Source organism: Diuraphis noxia, unplaced genomic scaffold (genome assembly GCF_037042655.1).
Source record: "Diuraphis noxia isolate RWA-SAM2 unplaced genomic scaffold, SU_Dnox_SAM2 contig0001, whole genome shotgun sequence".
In the NCBI taxonomy this organism is placed as follows: domain Eukaryota; kingdom Metazoa; phylum Arthropoda; class Insecta; order Hemiptera; family Aphididae; genus Diuraphis; species Diuraphis noxia.
The window spans coordinates 60,810,168-60,832,145 of NW_028301711.1; the positions used below are offsets into that span (position 1 = coordinate 60,810,168).

At 27.9% G+C, this 21,978-nt stretch overlaps 2 protein-coding genes across 2 annotated transcripts; both read right to left on the reverse strand.

Moving 5' to 3' along the window:
• Positions 1 to 638: 638 nt before the first annotated feature.
• Positions 639 to 5,367, reverse strand: LOC149061116 (uncharacterized). Its single transcript, XM_089230844.1, has 5 exons — positions 5,006 to 5,367; positions 4,595 to 4,788; positions 4,376 to 4,490; positions 3,966 to 4,218; positions 639 to 713 (listed from the first exon to the last, which is right to left on the reverse strand). The coding sequence occupies exons 1-5, from the start codon at positions 5,065 to 5,067 to the stop codon at positions 639 to 641; spliced, it is 699 nt and encodes a 232-aa protein (XP_089086970.1). The 5' UTR covers positions 5,068 to 5,367.
• A 7,338-nt stretch (positions 5,368 to 12,705) lies between these two features.
• LOC149061117 (uncharacterized) lies at positions 12,706 to 21,139 on the reverse strand. The gene is made up of 4 exons (XM_089217768.1): positions 20,501 to 21,139; positions 18,714 to 19,151; positions 15,935 to 16,133; positions 12,706 to 12,814 (listed from the first exon to the last, which is right to left on the reverse strand). Exons 1-3 carry the CDS (start codon positions 20,550 to 20,552, stop codon positions 15,943 to 15,945), a joined length of 681 nt encoding a protein of 226 aa, XP_089073894.1. The 5' UTR covers positions 20,553 to 21,139; the 3' UTR covers positions 12,706 to 12,814; positions 15,935 to 15,942.
• Positions 21,140 to 21,978: the final 839 nt, after the last annotated feature.

Sequence of the window (21,978 nt, forward strand, 5' to 3'; positions counted from 1 at the left end):
TTTAATGGTATTAAAAAAATACTTTAGGGAAATAGCGATTATCAATTTTCAACTGTTCAATGATTACTTTTAAACGTATGTGTAATACGTCAACTTACATATCATATCATACGAGTAAACAAACAACTTCCAAAATATATATTAAGGTATACAAAGGTTTTGTAATTTTACCGCACCACGTTGCTTTTCAAAATATTATACATATTTAATATAATATTACTTATATTCTTGTTTTATTTTATTGCAAGATTTTTATACAAAATATATTTAAGCACGAGGTCCTGGACAAATGCCCCGTTTTGCCTCCCTCTAACGCCGGCCCTGATTAAATAATTTATTTTACATTTTAATCCTAAAACATTCAAACTTGGTAAAATTACTAAGTACTGTACAAACTACAAATATCGTTTTGTGGTAATCAATGTTCAGCGGTGATATTGATATGATATATTTAATTGATAACGTATGCCACGCCCTCCCGGAGACCGTGTTCAAGGCCACAGTCACCCGATTTTGCCAATACACAGAGTGTCGTACCCCTGGCCTTACGTAATCCGATCACTCGCCGTGTTCGAGTGCCGCCGCTTCTTTTGTTATCAACACCGCTGTATTAGCTGCTGCCGCCATAGACCTTATACTCATAGACGGAACATCCAGGCGGGATGCGGGTGCCCGGTGCGGTCTTTCCTAGCGTGCCAGCAGTGATGCCATTCCTTGCGACCAAAAACATTGTTATTAACACATACCATATTATAATATTACAACTTCATTATTGTATACTGCATAGACCAAAGCCAAATAGACTTATAAATTATAATCAGCTAGACTATATTACTATAATAGTTCTATTGTAATTTGTAAGTAGGTACTAGTAAGTTGTAAGTAGTACCTAGTATAAAATAAGTTTAATATATGCTTTTTATAAAAATGGTGAAGAAAGCAGCTCTTGGACGACAGACTATATTATATAGTATATATGATATTATCTAACTGAACATTTTATAATAATAAATATAGAAAGTTGAAGAACTTGAAAAAGAAGGAAAAAGAAGCACTTAGAGAAGAAGCTGGATATTATATGTTTTAATATTATTGTATAAATCATGATATAATGAATATAAACATAAATAGGATCGTCATTCGACAGTAAAAGGGGGAAAAAAAAGTAAAAATATATTTGTATAATTAATAGGTACATTATATTCTATAATATCGTTGAATTGAACAATTTATATTCAAAAGTCAACAGTCACAATTCAGTCACAAAAAACTGATCAATAATATCTACAAAAAGTTAAGTTTAAAAAAAATATAATTATAAGCAGTGCAGTTAAAATAATTCAGAATTAAATAATAGTATAATTCAGTCCCTAAAAATGTATTAATAATATATACAAAAAGTTAGTCAATATTTGAAAAAGTTAAGTTTAAAAAAAAAACAATTATAAGCCAGATACGTATATTATTCATTTCTAAATAAAATAAGTTTTGTACATTTTTTTCTAATCGAATTACTATTTTTTTTTTCTTTTGTTAAAGCTGCATGGTGAAATCTTAAATTTAAATATGTTAATATAGTGAGACTTATTATTTGATCTCTATGAGTATTAAATAATTGCTGATCCAGACAATGATTATCAAGCTGTTTAAAAATGTAAGGTTTTTGATAAATATTGTTTTTTATTGCAAAGAAAATTTTTGATTTAATATTAGGTAAAAAAACATCGTGAGCTCGAAAAACTGTTTCTGCTTGTTGACAAATTTCAACAATATCTTGGCTTGGTTTATTTAAGGCGTTATTTCTATCCTTTTCGCTTATTAATTTAAATATATGTTCTGAATCATCAATTAAATATTTATGACATTTATTGCAGTTGATTTTTTTAAAAATTTTTTTAACAACAAAACCAGATATATAACTTGTCACTTCATCTAAAAAGGGAGTTATCCTATGTATTGCTCTAAAATAATCGTGGTCAGTTATATTTATGTTTTGTTCACTATCATTGCTTATAATACTATCTGGTCCTACTTTTACTACTGACATTTGTGTTGTATCAAGTATAGAAATACAGTTGCCATATTGTGATCCACTTATTTCGTTGTGAACTAATAATTTCTTATATTATGCTGACTTAAACTGTTTACAGGAAGGATTGTTGTTGAATCCACCTCTTTGCCTAATTGAACTAAAAAATGTCTCGATGTGATCCTGAGACAGTTTGTAAGACAGCATATAAGACAATGAATTCGTAGTACTAAGATATGTATATAACTTTAATAAATTTGATAATGCGCTAATAAGACCAATGAAGCCAGTTTTTCTACCTGAATCTACCACTCGTTTACCATTGGCTAACTTTAATCCTAATATATATTCCTTAAACTTAACAATAAAATCAGCATATTTCTGATATACTTTTAAGTCCAGGGCTAAACAGAAGGGATTTTTGGAGTACATAGTTCTACAGTTTAAAATGTCAAATGCATTGTTGATCATAAAACAAAATTCAGCAGTAGGGTCAACATTTTTAAAATTTGGATCACCTAATGACTTGCAAAATTTTAAAGCGCTCCCCACACTATTACTTAGCACTTGAGCTGCTAATTTTACATTCATTTTCTCGTTATGATAGTAGATGTGCTTATTTGATAATTTGGTTGCAGCTCTTAAACCTTCTTCTTTCTCTTTGAAGTGTAAAGCTTTTATATGATCCCAACTTATTTCAAGTCCATTCTGGTTATACATATATTTCATATCCCCTAATGTGTTTCGCACCAATTTGAGCATATGGCATGCATCATAAAATATAAATATTGGCTCATTGTTAACTGGGTTTTGTATACAGAAACTTGAGTCATCGTTTATATCAAATGAAGCTCCTAATTTTGAACACATTGTTGCATTTGTATATGCTCCATCAAAAGTAACGGAATGCACTTTTACACCAGTTTCAGACATCAGATTTAAGCACTGCTCCAACAAATTACTTCGTTCTGATCCATTTAGCCCAGCAACAAGAAAATATCCAATTGGCATTTTCCAGTGGCCATTTATACCTACGGCCATAAAAACAAATGCGTTTTTTGCATGAACTGCGTTATCATCTTCCGTTTCAACATTTGTACCCATATCAACAAACCCATGCATTTTTGTTCCGTCCCAGTCGGTTTGTTCTCTAATAGACATTTCATCAAGTACAATGTTGCATATAACAGTCTCATTTTTGGCTTTGTTTTCTATGCATTTAAATGCTTCGTCAGTAAAACCGGGGTCGCCATTAACAACTTTATACCATCTACTAATGCTTCTGGGATGAGGAAGCACATTATTAAAACTTTTCCTTACATACTGATATGCCTTGGTTGAATAAAATTGTAATGTTATAGCAAATTTTCTTAGTTCAGACGAATAAGGCAGTTTTTGACCTTTCATATTTCTTTCTATTAAAGAACGCAATGATTCTGAACCAATAGACTAGAAAGAATAAAATATAATTAAATGCTTATGGTAATTTAATATTTTATTACAAACCCTTAAACCATCAATAACAAATTGAGTTTCTCACATATATTATCATAGGCATTAGATACAAGTTTTATTGCCTTATTTTATTATACTGTACACATATATTCATTTAAATTACTTACATCCCTACTCAAGTACCTACTTTAAAATCACATGCATTTTTTTAACATAGTTTATTATTAACATATAACTGATAAATAAAACAGCGTACTTTGGCAAAAATCAACAATATATATTTTAATAAATACAACTTATATATTATATAAATTAATAAAATTTTAAGCTTATTAAGTTGTTCATTATAATTCTTCATCTATTTCTTCACTTTTTTTTCCCAATCACATCCACTCAAACAGGTTTTCCAAACAATTAAACAAAAAACACAAATTAAACACAAAAAAACACAAAATTAAGAAATGAAGAAATAAAATATTACCTTTAGATGAACAGATGCATTTTCAGATATGAAATTTTTACTTTTCAGTTGAAGGATAAGGTCATCATATGTTTTGAGCTTGGTCTGCAGTCTCTTCACCTGCTTTTTCAAATTTACATTTTGGGTTTGTTTTTGGCTGAACTTATATTTGACCATTTCTAAATTATTTTTAGCTTTCCTCGGTGTATTAAAGTGACTTGGCGATAAATCCCCAATCGTATCTGGATTAAATCTTTTTCGTTTTTGACTTGAACTTTGAAATAAAAAGACCAATATTTTGTTCATAAATATAAATAATCAATTACTGTGAATATGTAAAAAATGTGTTTTAAATAATGTCAATAATGTAATATAAATAAATATATGTAATAAAATGTAATAATGTAATAAATATGTAAATAATAATGTACCTCACATCAGGCAATACACTAGAACATCGCCTTTTTGGAGTAACACAAATACTATTTGTTGATACGATTGTGATTTTTTCGGGCAACAGAGTTTCTTGAGAAGTTGACTCAAAAACTGCAATTTTGAATTACAACAAAATTATTTAAAAATAAGACTGAAATGTTAAGATTTAACTGTAAACTATTATTTATTATTTACAAAATATAAACGGTAGATACCTGTATTTGTGGATTCTAATAATTCTGGCTGTTTAGATTTTATATTTTCTGGAATAGCAATACTTGTTAAGTAACCATTTGGTAAAAAGTCTTCATTAGAAAAATGAGCCTCACAAACTCTATATGACGGTAGATATAGGCTAATTCCACAAGCTTTTAACCACAACTTCTTGCGACCTTCATCCTTAGGAAAGCTGAAATAAAATTAATAAAAAATAAAACTATTTATGTATATTTAGTTGTAATAGTTGAGCTATAATTCTTTAAATATTGGTAGCTAATAAAAAAAAAAAAGTATTAAAACATATATTTAAAGAAAAATATTTTTATAGAACAAACCACGAAGATACACATGAAAAATATAAGGAAACTATTATGACTATTATGTTAAAATATGATTATTTTACTTACGAATAAAATGATTGGCCACCACTTCTTTCATAAACATTGCAAATGATACACTTCCTAGGCATCTTAGTACAAATTTGAAAGTTGAGACTAAATTAAACAATACAAATAAGGAAAATCGGCAAAACTCAAGAAAAACACTTGTTGAAAGAATTGAAAATTTCAAATCAGAACCAGAAAATATATAACAGTAATATACTATTGTGATAGTACGCGGTGTGTTGATAAGTCGCAGGCGCAACAGAATTAAAAATTATTGTACAATACGATAGGCCTTGTGCGCATGTGCGGAGTGCGGGCGTGCGTCCTTGATCAGCGCCCTCACGCTTGGACGCCGGAATTACAACCACGTTCCGTCTATGAGTATAAGGTCTATGGCTGCCACCACCAACGCCGCCGATACTGACTGTCCCGACCGTGGCGTATATGCCGACAGGTATTTATGATATCATTATCTGTATACTCATAGTATCAATATTATTATTATTATCATTCTATGTGGCACTGCTCCCGTCACGATTTAAGATAATATGGTTGCCCAACGGGTCGTTATAAATACAGTCGATTACAGCACCAAAGTGTTATCATTTTTATTTAATCAGTGTTATCACAATAATATGATAGTGTCACCAACATTAATATAATACTATAATTTTATTATAATTATAATCTTAGTTCTCAGTGGTTCTAATTCGTTAATTAACTCAATTAAGTATAATAATAAATATAAAATAAAAAATCACAATAATAAATACAAATTAGGTTAGGTTTAATTAGTCTTTTGATTTAGGTCTTAGGTCTTTTATGGGTTTTCGGTAAATCTAATAATACTGTTGAACTACGTTTTTTAGGTAGCAGTGTTAAACCATTATGCTTTATAACCATTTCACTCATTTTATTATGGACATTATTTAAAGTATCTAGTTCTTTTGACAATTCTGGATGTTGTTTTTCGTCTATGATGTAAGTTAAATCAATCATTTTCTTAAGTAATTATCGACATTGGGCTGGTATATTTGAAATATTTTCATTGGTTTTATTAATCATTGGATTAATAGAGGTAATGGCATTTTCATTATTTTCATTTAAAACTGTGACACTGATTTGAATTTTGATTTCATGATCTGTATTATTAGTAATTGAATACCGAGGATCAGATGATATGAAAACATTATTTTGAAATTTTTGTGGTAAATCTTCAAACGAACATCCTGGTACATAAATAAATAATGCACACACATGTTTACATGGCCAATGATATTTTTTAAAATCTAAACATGTACAACTGGGTAATTGAAAATTTAGTATATATGAGGAAGAGTCACTTTCACTCTTTACTTCGAACAATAATTTATCCATCTCTAATTTTTTAATTTTTTTTTCATTATAGATATTCTGAGCTGTAGCATATCGTGAATATACATGTTTAACAAACGTTTCTGGTCGTCCGTGTAAAAATGAAGGTATTTTATTTGATATTTGTTTATAATATGATGAAAGTTTGTAATTTTTTGTCTGATATTTACTTAAACTTTGTGGTAAAAACTGTTCAATTATATTTTCTAATATACTATTTAAAGACTTGTCACTCTGCATTTTTAAGTAAAAACTGTTTAAAAGTTTATTTTGAGATTCTACTCCATTATTTGTGGCAACTTTTATGTCATATTCTAATTTAAAAAATTTATCTGTCCATTTTTCTTCAACAGGAAGCCAAGTTTTGATGAAGTATTCCTGTGCTTTTGGATTCTTCAGCCATACATCAGTCAACTTCATTTTCTCAACTTTTTGTTGGAATTCAGCGTCGTCTCTACTATCAGCAATGTTCCTCCAAAGTGCCAAAAGTTCACCTCGATAATCTTTAACACTGAGATTACCTAGCTTATTTGTCCATCTTAACCAAGCTTGTTCTCTATGAAAATCACATATATAACTTGGACAATTGAATATTTTGGTAATAGCATTATACTCTGCTTCACAATAATCAGTCACAAAATATTGAAGAAACCATGTACAATTCCAAGATTTAATTACTTTTAATGCTTCTTCATTGACATTGGTCTTTACTACTAGGAGAAATAAAGGAAGAGCATATTTTGTGGTTTTATAAGTTGCATCCAGAAAGCATACACTGCCATATCGATCTAATAAATATTTTTGCCATTCTGTTTGTTGACAAAACATTAATGGTGTAACAACTCCATCTACTTCACTGTATGGTTGGAAGTAAAAATTGTCGTTTGGTTGAGATTTTTTCCACTGTTCAATTTTAATCCTAAGAGCATTCTGATCAATTTTACTCTGATGTTTTTCATATGTAAATTTTATTATACAATTTCGTATTGTTCTCTGATCAGGGAAAATGATCGTGATAAGTTTGAAGGTGTTGACGTTGTACATGATCTATCTATAAAATCTTTTAACATTGATTGAACAATTTTTACATTAGAGAATCCATTGTTCACTAACCGTGATATTTCTTGCTACACAGATTTATCAATGGGCAAGTTTAAAAGAGATGTTTCTACTGGATGATTATGAACGGATGGCAATGAAACAAGTACCAAATATTTGTCTTTCATACTTATATTTTTACCTGTATTTATATCATTTTTTAAGCTGGTTAGTACCTGCATAAAAATTGAATTACATGTATTCTCATTAAATATCTAGTAATTAAAATTAATTGTTTGTACCTCTTTTTTAATTCTCCATGTAGACAATGAATTCCCTGTAATTTCATAGTCTGGAAAATATGTTAATTTGACCATAATCATGATAGCTTGGCAATTATACTTTTTGGTACAATTTAAGTGAAACCTCTTTTTTGTGCTTGTAGGATGATCATTCTACAATATATTTATAAATATGAAATGAATTTTTAATTCAAAATTTAAATTCTTTGTATAATTTAAAATGTGCCTTTTAAATAAATTTCTAGTATATAAAATAATATACTACTCACAGTTAAATAATTATCTTTTTGTTTATGCTGTGGACCATTTACACATTTGTAATATACATGCTGTTTTATTAAGAAAGGACAACCAATAAATTGTATAGGTATTTCTCCACGTTCGAGAGTAAATCGATATTTAGAATTTTCTCCTACAAAAATACTACTTTATTAAATTATTTTTTATTTCTAAATTATCCAATTATTTAATAATTTTTAATTAATAATTAAATATAAGAAATTAGTAATTAATAAATTACCTTCATACTTCACTGATTTCTCTACAACAAATCCGTAACCCAACAATAATAAATCTTTCACAAATTTGTCAAAATCATTTGTCTCTCCTTTGAGTGTTTCATCATTGGATGTCAAATTAAATAAATTTACTTTAAAACTATTAATGTAGTCAATATTATTCATCTTGAATTACAGTTAATTAAATATTATTTAAATTTAGCCAAAATAAGTACAAAAAATAATAGAGACTCAACAAATAAGATCACTTTTACCATGTAGTTTTATACTATAAAGACCAGTTTACTTTTTTTTTTTCAACTCTGACTGTGACTGGGAAATACCTTCTTATGAGATATGATATTTTATATTATTAGTTATAGGCTTATAGTACAAGGTTATAGTCTATACTTATATAGGTATAATAACCATAAATTATGATTAAAAAGAAAAAACCACAATATATTAGACATTTTATGTTTTGTATTTTCAATGTAAATAAATATAACATATAAATAATACGGAGTAATTCAATTTTCTTTATCATCTTCTTCCTTTAATAGTATACATAATACAGCTCAGAACATATTATATGCTGAAAAAAAAAATTAAAAATAGAGTTAAATCAATTATTGCCACAAATAATCGGGTAGAGACTTTAAAAGAGTTTTTATTTGAAACTGCTAAGTCCTTAAACAGTATTCTAGAAACTTAGAGATGTTACAAACTGTTCGATTTCTGAACTAAACCAAACTCTGAGTGTTAAGTTCGGTTTGAAAATCGAACTAGAGAAATAAAAAAGGAATATTAAATTTTAATAATAAATTAATTAATTAATTTTTTTAATTAGAATATGACATAAAAGTTGCCACAAATAATGGAGTATAATCTATGTATGTGTTTATATATGTGCATTATTTATTTATGTACCAGTATGTTCGTTTGAAGATTTACTACAAACATTTTTGAAACAGTGTTACAGTTTTAAATGAAAATAATGAAAATGCCATTACCTCTATTAATCCAAATTCGAGTACCAATGAAAATATTTTAAATATACCAGCCCAATGTCGAGAATTGAAAATAATTGATTTAACTTACATCATAGACGAAACACGAAAAACAACATCTAAATAAAAAGACTAATTTAACCTAACCTAATTTGTATTATTATAATATTTAACATGACAAAATAAATTTTGTAATAATTTAAAAATAATTATTAATAATAATTTAATAATAATTTATTTTGTCAAGTAAGATTTAGGTATTAAGATATAGGTGACACTATCATATTATTATATGATAACAATGATAAAATAAAAATGATAACACTTTGGTGCTGTAATCGACTGTATTTATAACGACCCTTGCCCAACGACCCATTAGAAAAATGTTATTCCACAGCAACGATTTGAATCAAAAAGTCACGTGATCTGTGACTGTTTCCGCATCTAGCACTCATAACGGTTAAAATTATAAAAACGAATTAACATTGTTATGATAAACACTTATAAATATATAATAATAATTAATAATCATATAAATCATATTATATTATTATTATTTATTTATATTATAAATTGGTTTTTTAATTATATTATTTTAAATACATTGTAGAATGACTAGAATTTGTTATTATTAATAATAACTTATTATGTTTGTCTATTAATGATGAATAATATTTATTTCCATGACATAAAAAAGTTTATTATATTATATATACATGTTTATTACTATTTATTAATTAGTTTTTATTTTAATTTATAATGTGTTACGAATTTACGATGGTCATTGGTCGATGATAATTAATAATTGTTGTCATTATCATTATTGATAGTAAAATTACTTATTATATAGTATGTCATAAATACATTAAACAGTATTGACAATTTTAAAATAGTCCACCAAAAGCGCTAGCACCGGCATCAAAATTTAAGTCGTATGCCGTCTTATCATAGCTCGTTGGGCAACCATACTATCTTAAATCGTGGCTCCCGTGGAGACGTCCGCGTAAGCGCCAGTGCGCCACTTTGTTAAAATCATCAATATATTATTATTTGTTTTCATATACACCATCTCGTTATTATTATGAACGCATCCCAGTTCCGTGAACACCACATTTTATTATTATAGTTGTCCGGCCAAATGCTCGATAATAGCCGGTAACGAACAATAAGTAAAGCCATTTTCACTTATTTTTAAGCTATATTGGTACCCTTTTGATTAAAATAGGTCCGGAAAACGTAACATAATTCGCCCTAACATATATGTGTATACTTTTATTTTTCTCCTGTCCAATTCCACCACGTGTCACACTCGGTAACTACAACTTAGGAGTAGTTATCAACTGCTTTTTCGATTTAAAATGATCCAGAAAACATAGGTATTGGCGTTCATGCTTAAACGGCCGATCATAATTTACTCTACAGTCGGAACGCCTCGATATCGCATACATCGGATAATATCTGAGTCTATATACTTACATTTTTCTAGAAACCAAATCCCCCGAGTGCCCCCTCTTAAATATATAAAATTGTAATATATATTAATTTCCCTTTCGATAAATAGTAGTTTGACTGTTATTACTTATATATATATAGGTTCTAGATTATAGATCCATACTACAGAGTATATATTATTATTAAGTTAAAGTCGCATAATGTTTTTTAAAGTCTAAAAAACTATAATAGTTTTAGTCGTTTTAGATAGCAGTGCGTGGTATTTTACAGATAAAATAGAATATTGTTATTTAAAATATAATTGCATGTTATTGGCATATGTTTTGTTAAAAGCTTGTTGTATGACATTTAGTTATGTTTTAACTAATCTCGCAATACTAGCCATTTTACCATTATATTAAGTGAATTTTTTAGAAACGATTCGATCGTTGAATCACTGGATAATATACATACGAGAACTGCTTCACAATTACTGAATTTAATTAATTAACCTTACTTCCGTAATGAACATTTTGAAGACATAGACCTTAGACACATTTCTTAAAGGTTGTATTGGGATTAATATTCTTATTTTTTTATATGATTTACCAGTATCATAATACATACAATATTTTATTCACCTCTTTTATATAATTACAATCTTTTGATTCATGAATTAACACTATTAGGTGAATACCATTCTGGGGTTATCTCCCTTATCAGAGCTGATAATTTGTAATCGTAAGGGAGCTATCTTCACAGACATTGGAATCTATAGCAAATAGTAAGTAGTACGCTTTGCTTCAAATGACTATTTTAAAATAGGTTATTGAAGAAGAAATAGTATGTTTCTACCTATCCGACTATGCCAATCGATCCGCCACCATTTCAAACATATATATATATTTATATGTATATTGTATAACTCAATTTTTTCAAAAATTCAAATAGTACGTTTTACATTGTCACCCCACAATTATTATGAAATAAAATAACAATTAAGTATAATCATAATGCAATATAACTAGGTTAAAATAAATATCAATATCTTTCAATCATGATTCGATTGTAAAATTAATATTTAAAGAATATGTGAAGACAGAAAAGGAGTCAGAGTGTTGCGATCGCGTGACTAGATTGTCACTAGACTTATGTGTGTAATAATGTAGTTATAGTATTATCGGTTTGTTTATTTGTGTACGTTTGAAGCTAATCGCCGTATATGCAATTATTAAATCTAATCATCATTAAATCAAAAATTTAATTTTTTTATACCTAATGAATAAATTTTAGAGCCCAGAATACAGCAAAAAAAAAAAAAAAAATTAATATTATGATAATGTTTAAATCAATAAAAACCGGTGAAATACTTTCCGCATATTTGCACAAAATAATACATAAATACATCCGTTGATGGCAAGCCTAGTTTATTATAATATCATGGCTTTGACAACAGCAGTCACATTGACCCGTTTCGATGTTTCGTCTCAACCATGGTGAAGAATATTTCACGCTCCGACGAACTTGTTCGCCAATTATTTCATTTTGAACTCAAATATCTTATTGTATGTATTTTTTCCAAACATCCAAACAAATTAATTTTATCATGGATTGTTCACCATATGCATACCAAAATGTCCACACACACGTCCCTATGTTTTATTAACAATAATATCCGAGAACTCTTCATCCCCATTTATGCGGTACAATTATGTGGCATTGACATAAAAATAATATTATTGTTCTATATCCAGTGAATAGTATAGATATATCCAACACCTGCATCCTAAATTACGTTACGTTACAAGACATTTACGTAAGTATATAATAATTGCATATCCCTCAAAAGTAATGGAAAAAAAATAAAAATCCCGAAGCTCAAATTATATGACTTTATAGTTTTTATATTTCAAATACTAACTAGAAACTATTTTTTGATTTTTAGACATTATACAGTAATATAACATTAACTTATGAATTCTTACTAAATCGTATTTGTGTATTTAAAATTAAATAAGATAAAAAAAATAGAAATTAAAATTAAATTAAAAATATAATGTAATATGAAAGCATAATACTGGAGAAAGCCATCTGTTTTCTTCACGATGTAATTTTGTCATTTCTTAAGTCCATGATGTCGTATAACCTCCGCCGCATCTCAGTATTATCCATCATCATCTAGGTGAATAATAATAATATATTTTATTATGATTAGTCCGGTAGTATTACTAATCATATTAATTTTCTAAACATAATTATTATTAAACATCTTATAAAAAATAAAATACAGTTGGTCAAAAAAGTGTACATACACATTTTTTTAAATAAACGTTTTGTATTTCAGAAGTTGCATTCCATTCAATTAAAATTACATTTTTCAACTACCTACTATTTATTTCGAACATTATGTGCTCAATTTTTCTTCATATTTAATCTCATAATTGTTCGACATGATTCATATCGGTCGATTGTGAGATGTATGTAGTTCTTTAACTCTAACCCCTAAACCCAATTAGTCCACACGGCTTTTTAAATCATATCTTAAAATATCTAATGAAATATATTGATCCATTATACCATCTATAAACATAAATTTACAATATTCTTGCTGTGCTCATGCGACACTCCCGTCCCCCCATACTCTAACACATTGCCACCGCCGTATTTTACAATTATGTGTAAGTTCTGTGTTTTTAATTGTTCATTTATTCCTCTACCATTAGATAAAAATACATTAAATTTCTATTCATCTTAAAAAATTACAGAATTCCAGAAACTTGAAGACTTATCGACATGAGCTTTTGAGAAAGCTATAATTCCTTTTTGTCAACAGTACTTATAAATGGTTTCTGTCTAGAAGTACACCCATTATATACAAATATCTTCAATACATTTCTCATTGTTTGTGGCACTTACGTTTACTCTATATTCTTTGTTAACTATACCCGTTAAGTATAGTGCACTAGTCTTGGGATTTTCTACTACTGTTCTTAAAATTTCCTGCCGTTGGTTTGAGTCGAACGACCTAATCGAGGCCTATTGAACCGATAGCGTGTGATTTGTTTACATTTCAAGGAAAGGATTGTTTTTCTTCTCTTAGTTGAATAATTAATATATTGATATTAGTATAGTAAGTACTTCCATGGTCAACGTAATAAAGAAAACTATTTTAATTTATTTAAATATGAAAGACAACAATAAATTGTTAAAACACTCCGTTAGACTACATAACGGTTAGTACACTAAAGGGAAAAATGAATATATGGAACCTTTTTTTGGCAAAAATAATTTGATTAGATGGAATTTTCAAACGATTGTATCTACACTCATACATTTTAATCTAAATTTGTCACAGATATTAAACAATTAATTGTTAAGTAATGTTTTGGTTAATGAATAAACAATGCTGATGTAGTAATGTGTAAAACATTTACTGAATTAATTTTATAAATTAAAATGTAATGTATGCAAACTTTTTTTACCGAGTGGAAATCAATAATATCTATTAAAATTTCTAATTAATTCCAAATTGTAACCAAAAATATTGTACCAGTATATTGAGTTGTATATTTTGATCAGTGAAAAAAAATTGCCATTAACGACTAGAAATACTCAAATTATTTAAAAAAAATTGTAGCATATATACATAATAGTAAATAATAACAATAATGATAATAAAATAGTCATAAGCGTTTGTTAAAAATGTCATGTACCTATCTAAAAGTGTTCTGTTTTAATTATACAGCAAATAAGAAATTGTTAATTTGTGGGTGAATAACCTAGTCGGAATAATCTGAACTTCTAACGCTTTAAAAAATGTATGTGATTTTCTAGTAATTTTTTTTTTTTTTGTGAAGGTAGATACACTTATGAGGAATTTTGTATTGAATTTTGTATACATTTCTAATTCAAAATATTTTTCAAACTTTCGTAATTTTGACGAACTTTATTAAAGTCAAAAATATTATAGATTTATGTTTAACTTTTTTTTCCATTACATAAAAAGCTACTAATGTACCTAAGCTACCTTTTCAAGGTTTTACCCTAGTGAAAAATTATTAATCGACAATAATGAACAAAAAGATGTAAATGTATCATGAATATAAATAGCTCAAGAGTAATTGAAATATTTTGAAAATTTGAATATCTATAGAAAATGACTATACGAATATTTATATACACCAAAAAAATGTATTTTGTCAAAAACTTGTTTTACATAAGAAAACACTTTTTATCTTAATTTGTTTTTGTTTTTCTACATATTTTCAAAATTGCTTTATACAAGTATATTATTATACAATTGTACCGACCAGATAAGACTGAAGTAGCTGAATGCACACCCCAGGCTTTAAAAAAAAAAATGTATGGTATTGAAAAGATTTTTTGGTACTTGTTTGTTATCGCCCCGCCATAAATAAAATATATTATAATACAATAAAAAAATTTAAAAAAATTTATTAAAATTATAAATTTAAAATTGTATTACAATTATAAATTTAAAAAAATACATAACATAAAATTACAAATGAGGCCAGAACTCAGAAAATATCTTTTTATTATTATATTTTATTAAGCCAAGCAACGTACTTATATATTATTATTTATTTGATATTATATTAGTATGGTATAAAATGTCTCGGAAACTGTAATTATTTCCTAAAATATTTCCCAAAATAGATCATCTATCACGAGCTAAACACGATAACTATATGGCGGGGCGATAACAAACGAGTACCAAAATATATATAAAAAACTTTGTATCCGACGAAAAAACAAAAATAACTTTGTATCGTCATATAATTTGAAAAAATATTTCTCCGTATTTAACTAAAATAAATTCAAACATTATTTAGAAATCCTACTATGCATGATGCACCCCCCTGGCAAAATTCCTGGCAGCGCCTACCCAAACACTAGTTAATTGTTATATGGTATTTTAAAATGTTTAGCTGAGAAGAATTTAAAAAAAAGCTTAAGCACAGATTGGTTGATTGCGAACGGAATAGTTAAAAACATTTATTGTAAAATTTATTTTATTTTGTATCTGTATTCATATATGGTGATTTTCAGATGAGAATGAGAATCGATTATAAAAATCAAAATATAGGTAGCTACATGGCTACATATGACAAGTATTTCACCCTGATTATATTATATATAAACGATTACGCTATGAATTCGGCAAATGCAGACAAAGCAGACTTCGAAATTCTGAATTCCATTACTACACTTACACTACGTGTTTGTAAAAATCTTAGTTAAACTTATAGGTATTTTTGGGTTTAATCGAACACTCACCCTTATATTTAGCCTTTCGTTTTCTTTACCCGTCGATTTTGAAACCAGGTCTTCACTTGCTTTTCAGTAATTCCTAGTTCATTCGCTAAGCATTCTCGCATCATTTTGTTCAAATACTTATGGTTTTGAAATATGCTTTCTAAGATTAGAAGTTGTTCGTTGGTATAATTAATTCGTGTTCTCTTTTGCTTCTCGATATCTAAATATGAATTGATAAGGTATTAAAATGTATTAATAATTATCTAAATATTTATGTATTTGTATGGATTAGATTAAATTTTCTACAGAATAAAATTGTCTTAAAATAATTAATTTACTTAAAAGATACAATATTTAACTTTAAACATTTTTGACCGGTTACAAGTTACACTTTCAGTTTTAAGTAAAGTTTAAAGCTAAGGGTGGGTATGTTACTAAATATTTATGTTAATCATTTCAATATCACATTAATACCAATCATTATTTGTTTTAACAATGATTCACACTTTACGTAGGTAAGTTAGAACAAAAATTAAAATTATTAAAAGATTATGGTACCAAAATCTTATAAATTATAATAAACTAATAAATACTAGGAATGTACGATTTTAGTATCCTTCATAAATAAAATATAACCCTGTACGCCCAATATCAATAAACTATACTATAATGTTCTGATGGCGTACAATATTGATGACACATTTACACATGTTCACATGTAGAATAGATTAATATGTTAATTTGCTATTGGGTCACATTTTATTTACCTGGGTGGAAAGGTATACCAATCGAATGTTATTATATTTTAATAACCGGATATTGGGAGTTACAATAATAGTATGAAATATTTAAATAGTACGGTCAATTAGGCCACATATTTATAATTGTAACTTAAATAAAATAAAATGTATCACATTCATTCATTTTTCAATTAGATATTCATTAATAATGCATTTGTAATAGTTAGACCTACCAAGTCCTGGATACAAGGGTGGTGCCATTGTCTCAAGTGTGTAATTTATAGTAGTCTTATACTCAAGAGCGTCGCTGGTGGGGGGGGGGGGCAAGTAGGGGCATCTGCCCCCCTTGGATTTTTCATGGGTCAATTATCATAACCATTATGTAGTATAAAATAAATAAAATAAAATAAAATAAATATTTTTTAAATTAAAAAAAAAAATTTTAAACGTTGAGTGCCACATAGTTGACAAATGTCATGTGGATTTATATGGGTGTATTAACTATTAAGTCATCGGTTTTCGATGCACTGTTTCGACTTTTATATGTGAATATTTACTATTTAGTAAGATCTCGTGATTTCATTGCCCATAGGTATCATTAATTATAAATATTAAAATACTAATAGTATTTATAATCATTAATCAATGTTGGTATATTTGGATTTTGCGTAGCTATTTTTAGTGGGTATTAATAATTTTTCCCGAATGACGACGACGGTGACGGCGATGTCGAACAATGCAGTGGTGCTATTTCTGATAATAATATTATATTACTTCGACAAATGGAGTTGACCGTTTTTTGTTGACGAATTTTTAAGTTCCCTACTTATATATATAGAAAACACGCCAAAAACAATAAGGGACTATATTATCACTAATCAGATAATGAAACAAAAATTAAAAAATTAAAATACCTTCCCCCCCCTTGACAAAATCCTGCGGACGCCCTTGCTTATCTTATAATAATAATATATTTTAAAAGCTTTTAAATTTAAAACTAACACAGTAATATGTCTTATGGTTACAATCACCCAATACCTAAAACATCCCGATGTCCTAGTCTAAATGTGTCTTTGTTTTAACTACGTTAAGTACGATTTTTCTTTTTGATATAGTACAGTTATTGTTATTGTTAGGTACTTAATTTTAATGTTACTACATGCATCCTTACTAAAAACCAATTGTCGTAAAATAGAAATAAATAAATAAAATATCAATATTATGGGGCTAGGTAAATTGAGTCCTAGATAAGTATGGTACATTTTGAAAGTGGTAAATTGAGTCCAGAGAAAAAATTGGTAGTAAGTAAATATTTTGACTTATGTTAAGCTATTTATATAAAAAATATAATAATTAGATTTATATTGATTAAAAATATTAAAAATATAAATTAATAAAAAAAATAAAAAATAATTGTCATTATTATTATACATAACATTATATTATTATACACTCCATTTATTTACAAATTAATAAAAAAAAAATATTATCGTTAAAAATTATGATTATTATATTATATATTATGTATTTGATAAAAACTTCATTGATATTAATAATAAACTTAAATCGGGTAATAACATTACTGATGTATTTTGGTCATTTGCTCCCTTAGATTTTGTTCCTTATCGAAGGTACGATGTTACAAAGTTATTGACTTTTATTGACTGTGAGTGCTTTGGTATTGTTAAGTGTATCGTTATTTTAACGTTGGGGAAAAAATAATAATTATATAATTAATAAAAATGCATGTTGCTATTTTCAAAATCATATACATGCTGTCAATGAATGTCCACAAATAACAAATGAAAATTTTATAGTGCATATTTTTAAATTTTAAATGCATATAAATCGTTTTCCCTGGGACTCAAATTACCTAGGTACTACCTATTTTTCCACGGGACTCAATTTACCGTGTTAGGGTCATTTGGGATTCAATTTACCAATCCCGAATATTATATGTCTGTACTCAATTTTTTTTCGAAGAAATTACTGAAACTGTTGTTACTTATTCAAATAGTTCTAAATATTAATACGTATATAATACATGGATATGAACTCACTCGATGACTTTGAGGTAGATTTTGGTGTTGTGCTAAGTGTGTGGGTCGGGATGGGTATGTATGAGGGAACAAAAAAACTTTTATGTTCCAGGCAATGGACTTGTGAACCGGGACAAATATAGACGTTATCGGTGGGTGCTGCGCAACTGCATTTGAGTGACATATGATTTGCTAAACTCCAAGCATTCCCGAAAACTGGTATTGGATGCTGTTGCTGTTTCGTTTCCCACATCCTGTAGCTCATCATATTCCATGTATTTACTTGTTGTTGAAACTGTATCCGTTGATGGTCCTGCCAGATATTTCCCGTACGCAATGTCACCAATGAGTGCTCATGCCAGTTAGTGTCAGGTTGTGGTATATGATTTTCTGCCGCAACGTCATCGTGAATGGTTGGGGGTTCATTGTCAGTAGTCAATTCAGTGACGGGTTGCAAGTCTAAAAAACATTTTAAAACACATTGATATTCAAATTTGGCTTTCTTGCTCATCATCACAGCAGATAATACCACGTCATATTTGATGCCCCGCAACTGCAGCTACGTCTAAAAACAACACCTATTCCACCTAATCGTTCTAAAATAATGTATTAATTGAGCTAAAATCGTGGGTAAAGAAAAAAAATACGAGATATGAAAAAGGTACACATCAACTGCACCGATCGATATTCGCGTGATATAAATTGTGTACGTCAATTGCGCCTATCGATGTTTGAACGAATTGATACATTTTATGACTACCTCGTTGATACACGAAGATGCAACTTTTCTACCGTATCTTTAGTCATCGTGTAACATATCAGGCGAAAGAACAACAAATGCCAGTGAGCGTTTGGGAAATATTTATATTAACCCCGTCAAAATATTTTTGTTTCTTATGAAGTTTTATGAATGATACAACTCCAATGATACATAAAAATAAATAGCACCGAGAAAGAAAATAGGATTGAAAATCATAAGTATAATAAACGAAAAACTATAGTTGAAGAAAATATATCCAATTATTTAAATAAAAATTTAGATATGCTAGAAATTGTACAACGGATAAGATACCACTAAAACAAATTTTAATAAGGTAATTAGATGAAGCCTTATTTTAATATCTAAATTTTCTAATTTTAAATTTGTTTTGAAACTTAAATATTGACACAGAATTCAAGAAACTTTTAACTCAAGAAATTTCAAATTGCATTTTAAATTATAAGATAAATTCTAATTATATTAATTATCTATACTAAATTTATATATAAGCTAAATTTATAAAAATTAAAATTAACTAAGGAGGTTTGTGTCATTGATTGTTAAAATACTCCAGCGAAATTGATTTATACCTTTTCAATATACTTTTTTTATACCTCTTTAATATACTTTTTTACATTGGCTCAATAGGTGTATACTATTTTAAATTAAAGTCCGGAATATCAGAAAATAATATCACGTAGGTGTCATTTAGATTTTTTGTCTTTATATATATAATTGTAAGCAACTTAAAAATACTATTATTCGTTCTGTATAGTCCTTAAATATATTTAAAATTAAAGTCAATTAATGCGTTATTACATATTTTTTTTACAACGTTCATTTTAAGGTTAAAAATTATAGCAATAATAGTACCCTATTCTTGATAAATTAACTTAACTCAAATTTAAATATGAATATTAACTGTCAAAGGAGTAATGAATATTTATAAATAGAAAAAAAACACTTGTATACACGTAAGGGGTAGTGTTAATATTCGAATTATTTTCGTATAAATAGATTTAAATGTAAATATAAATCATATATTTACCGTCAATATTGTAGTTTTCACCGAAGACGTTATAACTTCTGTTAAAATCCATTTCTGAATGCTGTTTTAATATAAATACTTCCGTAAGAATTGATCAGATGACGATTTTTTCAGCTGTGGGATTCTTCACGATGATATTATGGCCAAGATATCTTATAAAGAATGATGTCGAGTCTGTAGTATCCTTCCTTTTTAAGGCGATGCGAATCCGACTGCGAATCGAGAGCGCATGCGTTATTATTATTATATATTCACATATCTAGGTATATGTACTGAAGGCGTGACTGGGTCGTAGGGATATTTTGACCGCCTACTCCTCTTACCCACAGTCGGCTAATAACCCTTAGCCACAGGTCGAAAAAAATCCCACTCATTCATACACAATAGAGTGGAGGGATCATCATCATCACATAGTTTTCGAATTTGTTCGTTTTAAAACAAGCCGAGTAACGACCAAACATTTAAATTATTAGTATTGTCTATCATATACACACTCTTGAACTGCCGCCACTGCTACACTCACTTGTTGAAAAGATTAAAGGTTATAGTTACAATTGTAACATCATTATCACATTGTATAAATACATTAACAATATTCATTATAATTTTTTTTTTTTTTGGAATGAATATTTACAAACCTAAAATAGATACTAAATTTGAATCGATTTGTGTACTAAAAATAAAAGACAAAATACTCAACAAAGTTTAACAAATAGTAATAATAATTGAATAATGCAACGAACTCTCGTCTTTTATCACAAAAAACGTAATATATAGCAATGCAATACAAATAACATTATATTATCAGCATTACCTAGCTTATCACAATTGACGGAACTTCCGTGGACATTAGCTATCTGCTTATAAGTACTAACTTTCAATCCAACAACTTCATTCTTTTCGGACTTATGATCAATGTAATAATAATAATTTTTTGAAAGTTTCTTATATATTGTTCGGATTTTTTTAAATAAATAAAATGATTATTATAATTGATGGTTACTGTATGTAGTTAATTTGAACCGTAATAAAATTGATAAAAATGCTTATTTTCATTCAAAATAGAATGGTTTCATACATTTTAAATGTTTATTACCTATTTTGTTAAATTTGAATAACTGTTTTTAAATAAATTGTGAACATTATAACCATTCGATTTAAATTAAAATCTATGTATACGAACTGTATAACTACATAAGTAATAGATAAATCGCTGGACGAAAATCAAAAGTTATATTTTATTACAGGGTTTGATAACGGTCAGTTATTTCAATACAAATGTACCAATTAATGAGTTAATCGTATAGTACTTGTGGAAATTTAGAAATGTATTTGAATTCGTTAATATGTAGTTGTGGCTTGTGTAGGTTACATGTGCATGACTTCAAGGTGTCCCGACAATTGAGCGCGGCGAAAATTGGGCGCTGTGACAATTAAGCGCTGAGACAGTTGAGCGCTATAACATTTACTGCTGTATA

What these genes read in the sequence shown, in the direction of transcription:
- LOC149061117 (XM_089217768.1), bottom strand. Translation starts at nt 20,552, where the DNA reads ATGGATTTTAACAGAAGTTATAACGTCTTCGGTGAAAACTACAATATT. An exon ending in TGAAAACTACAATATTGACG is followed by an intron (nt 19,152 to 20,500) that starts GTAAATATATGA and finishes AATGTTTTTTAG; the next exon opens with ACTTGCAACCCGTCACTGAA. An exon ending in ATCTACCTCAAAGTCATCGA is followed by an intron (nt 16,134 to 18,713) that starts GTGAGTTCATAT and finishes ATTCATATTTAG; the next exon opens with ATATCGAGAAGCAAAAGAGA.
- LOC149061116 (XM_089230844.1), bottom strand. Translation starts at nt 5,067, where the DNA reads ATGCCTAGGAAGTGTATCATTTGCAATGTTTATGAAAGAAGTGGTGGC. An exon ending in GGTGGCCAATCATTTTATTC is followed by an intron (nt 4,789 to 5,005) that starts GTAAGTAAAATA and finishes ATTTTATTTCAG; the next exon opens with CTTTCCTAAGGATGAAGGTC. An exon ending in AGTGTATTGCCTGATGTGAG is followed by an intron (nt 4,219 to 4,375) that starts GTACATTATTAT and finishes TTTATTTCAAAG; the next exon opens with TTCAAGTCAAAAACGAAAAA.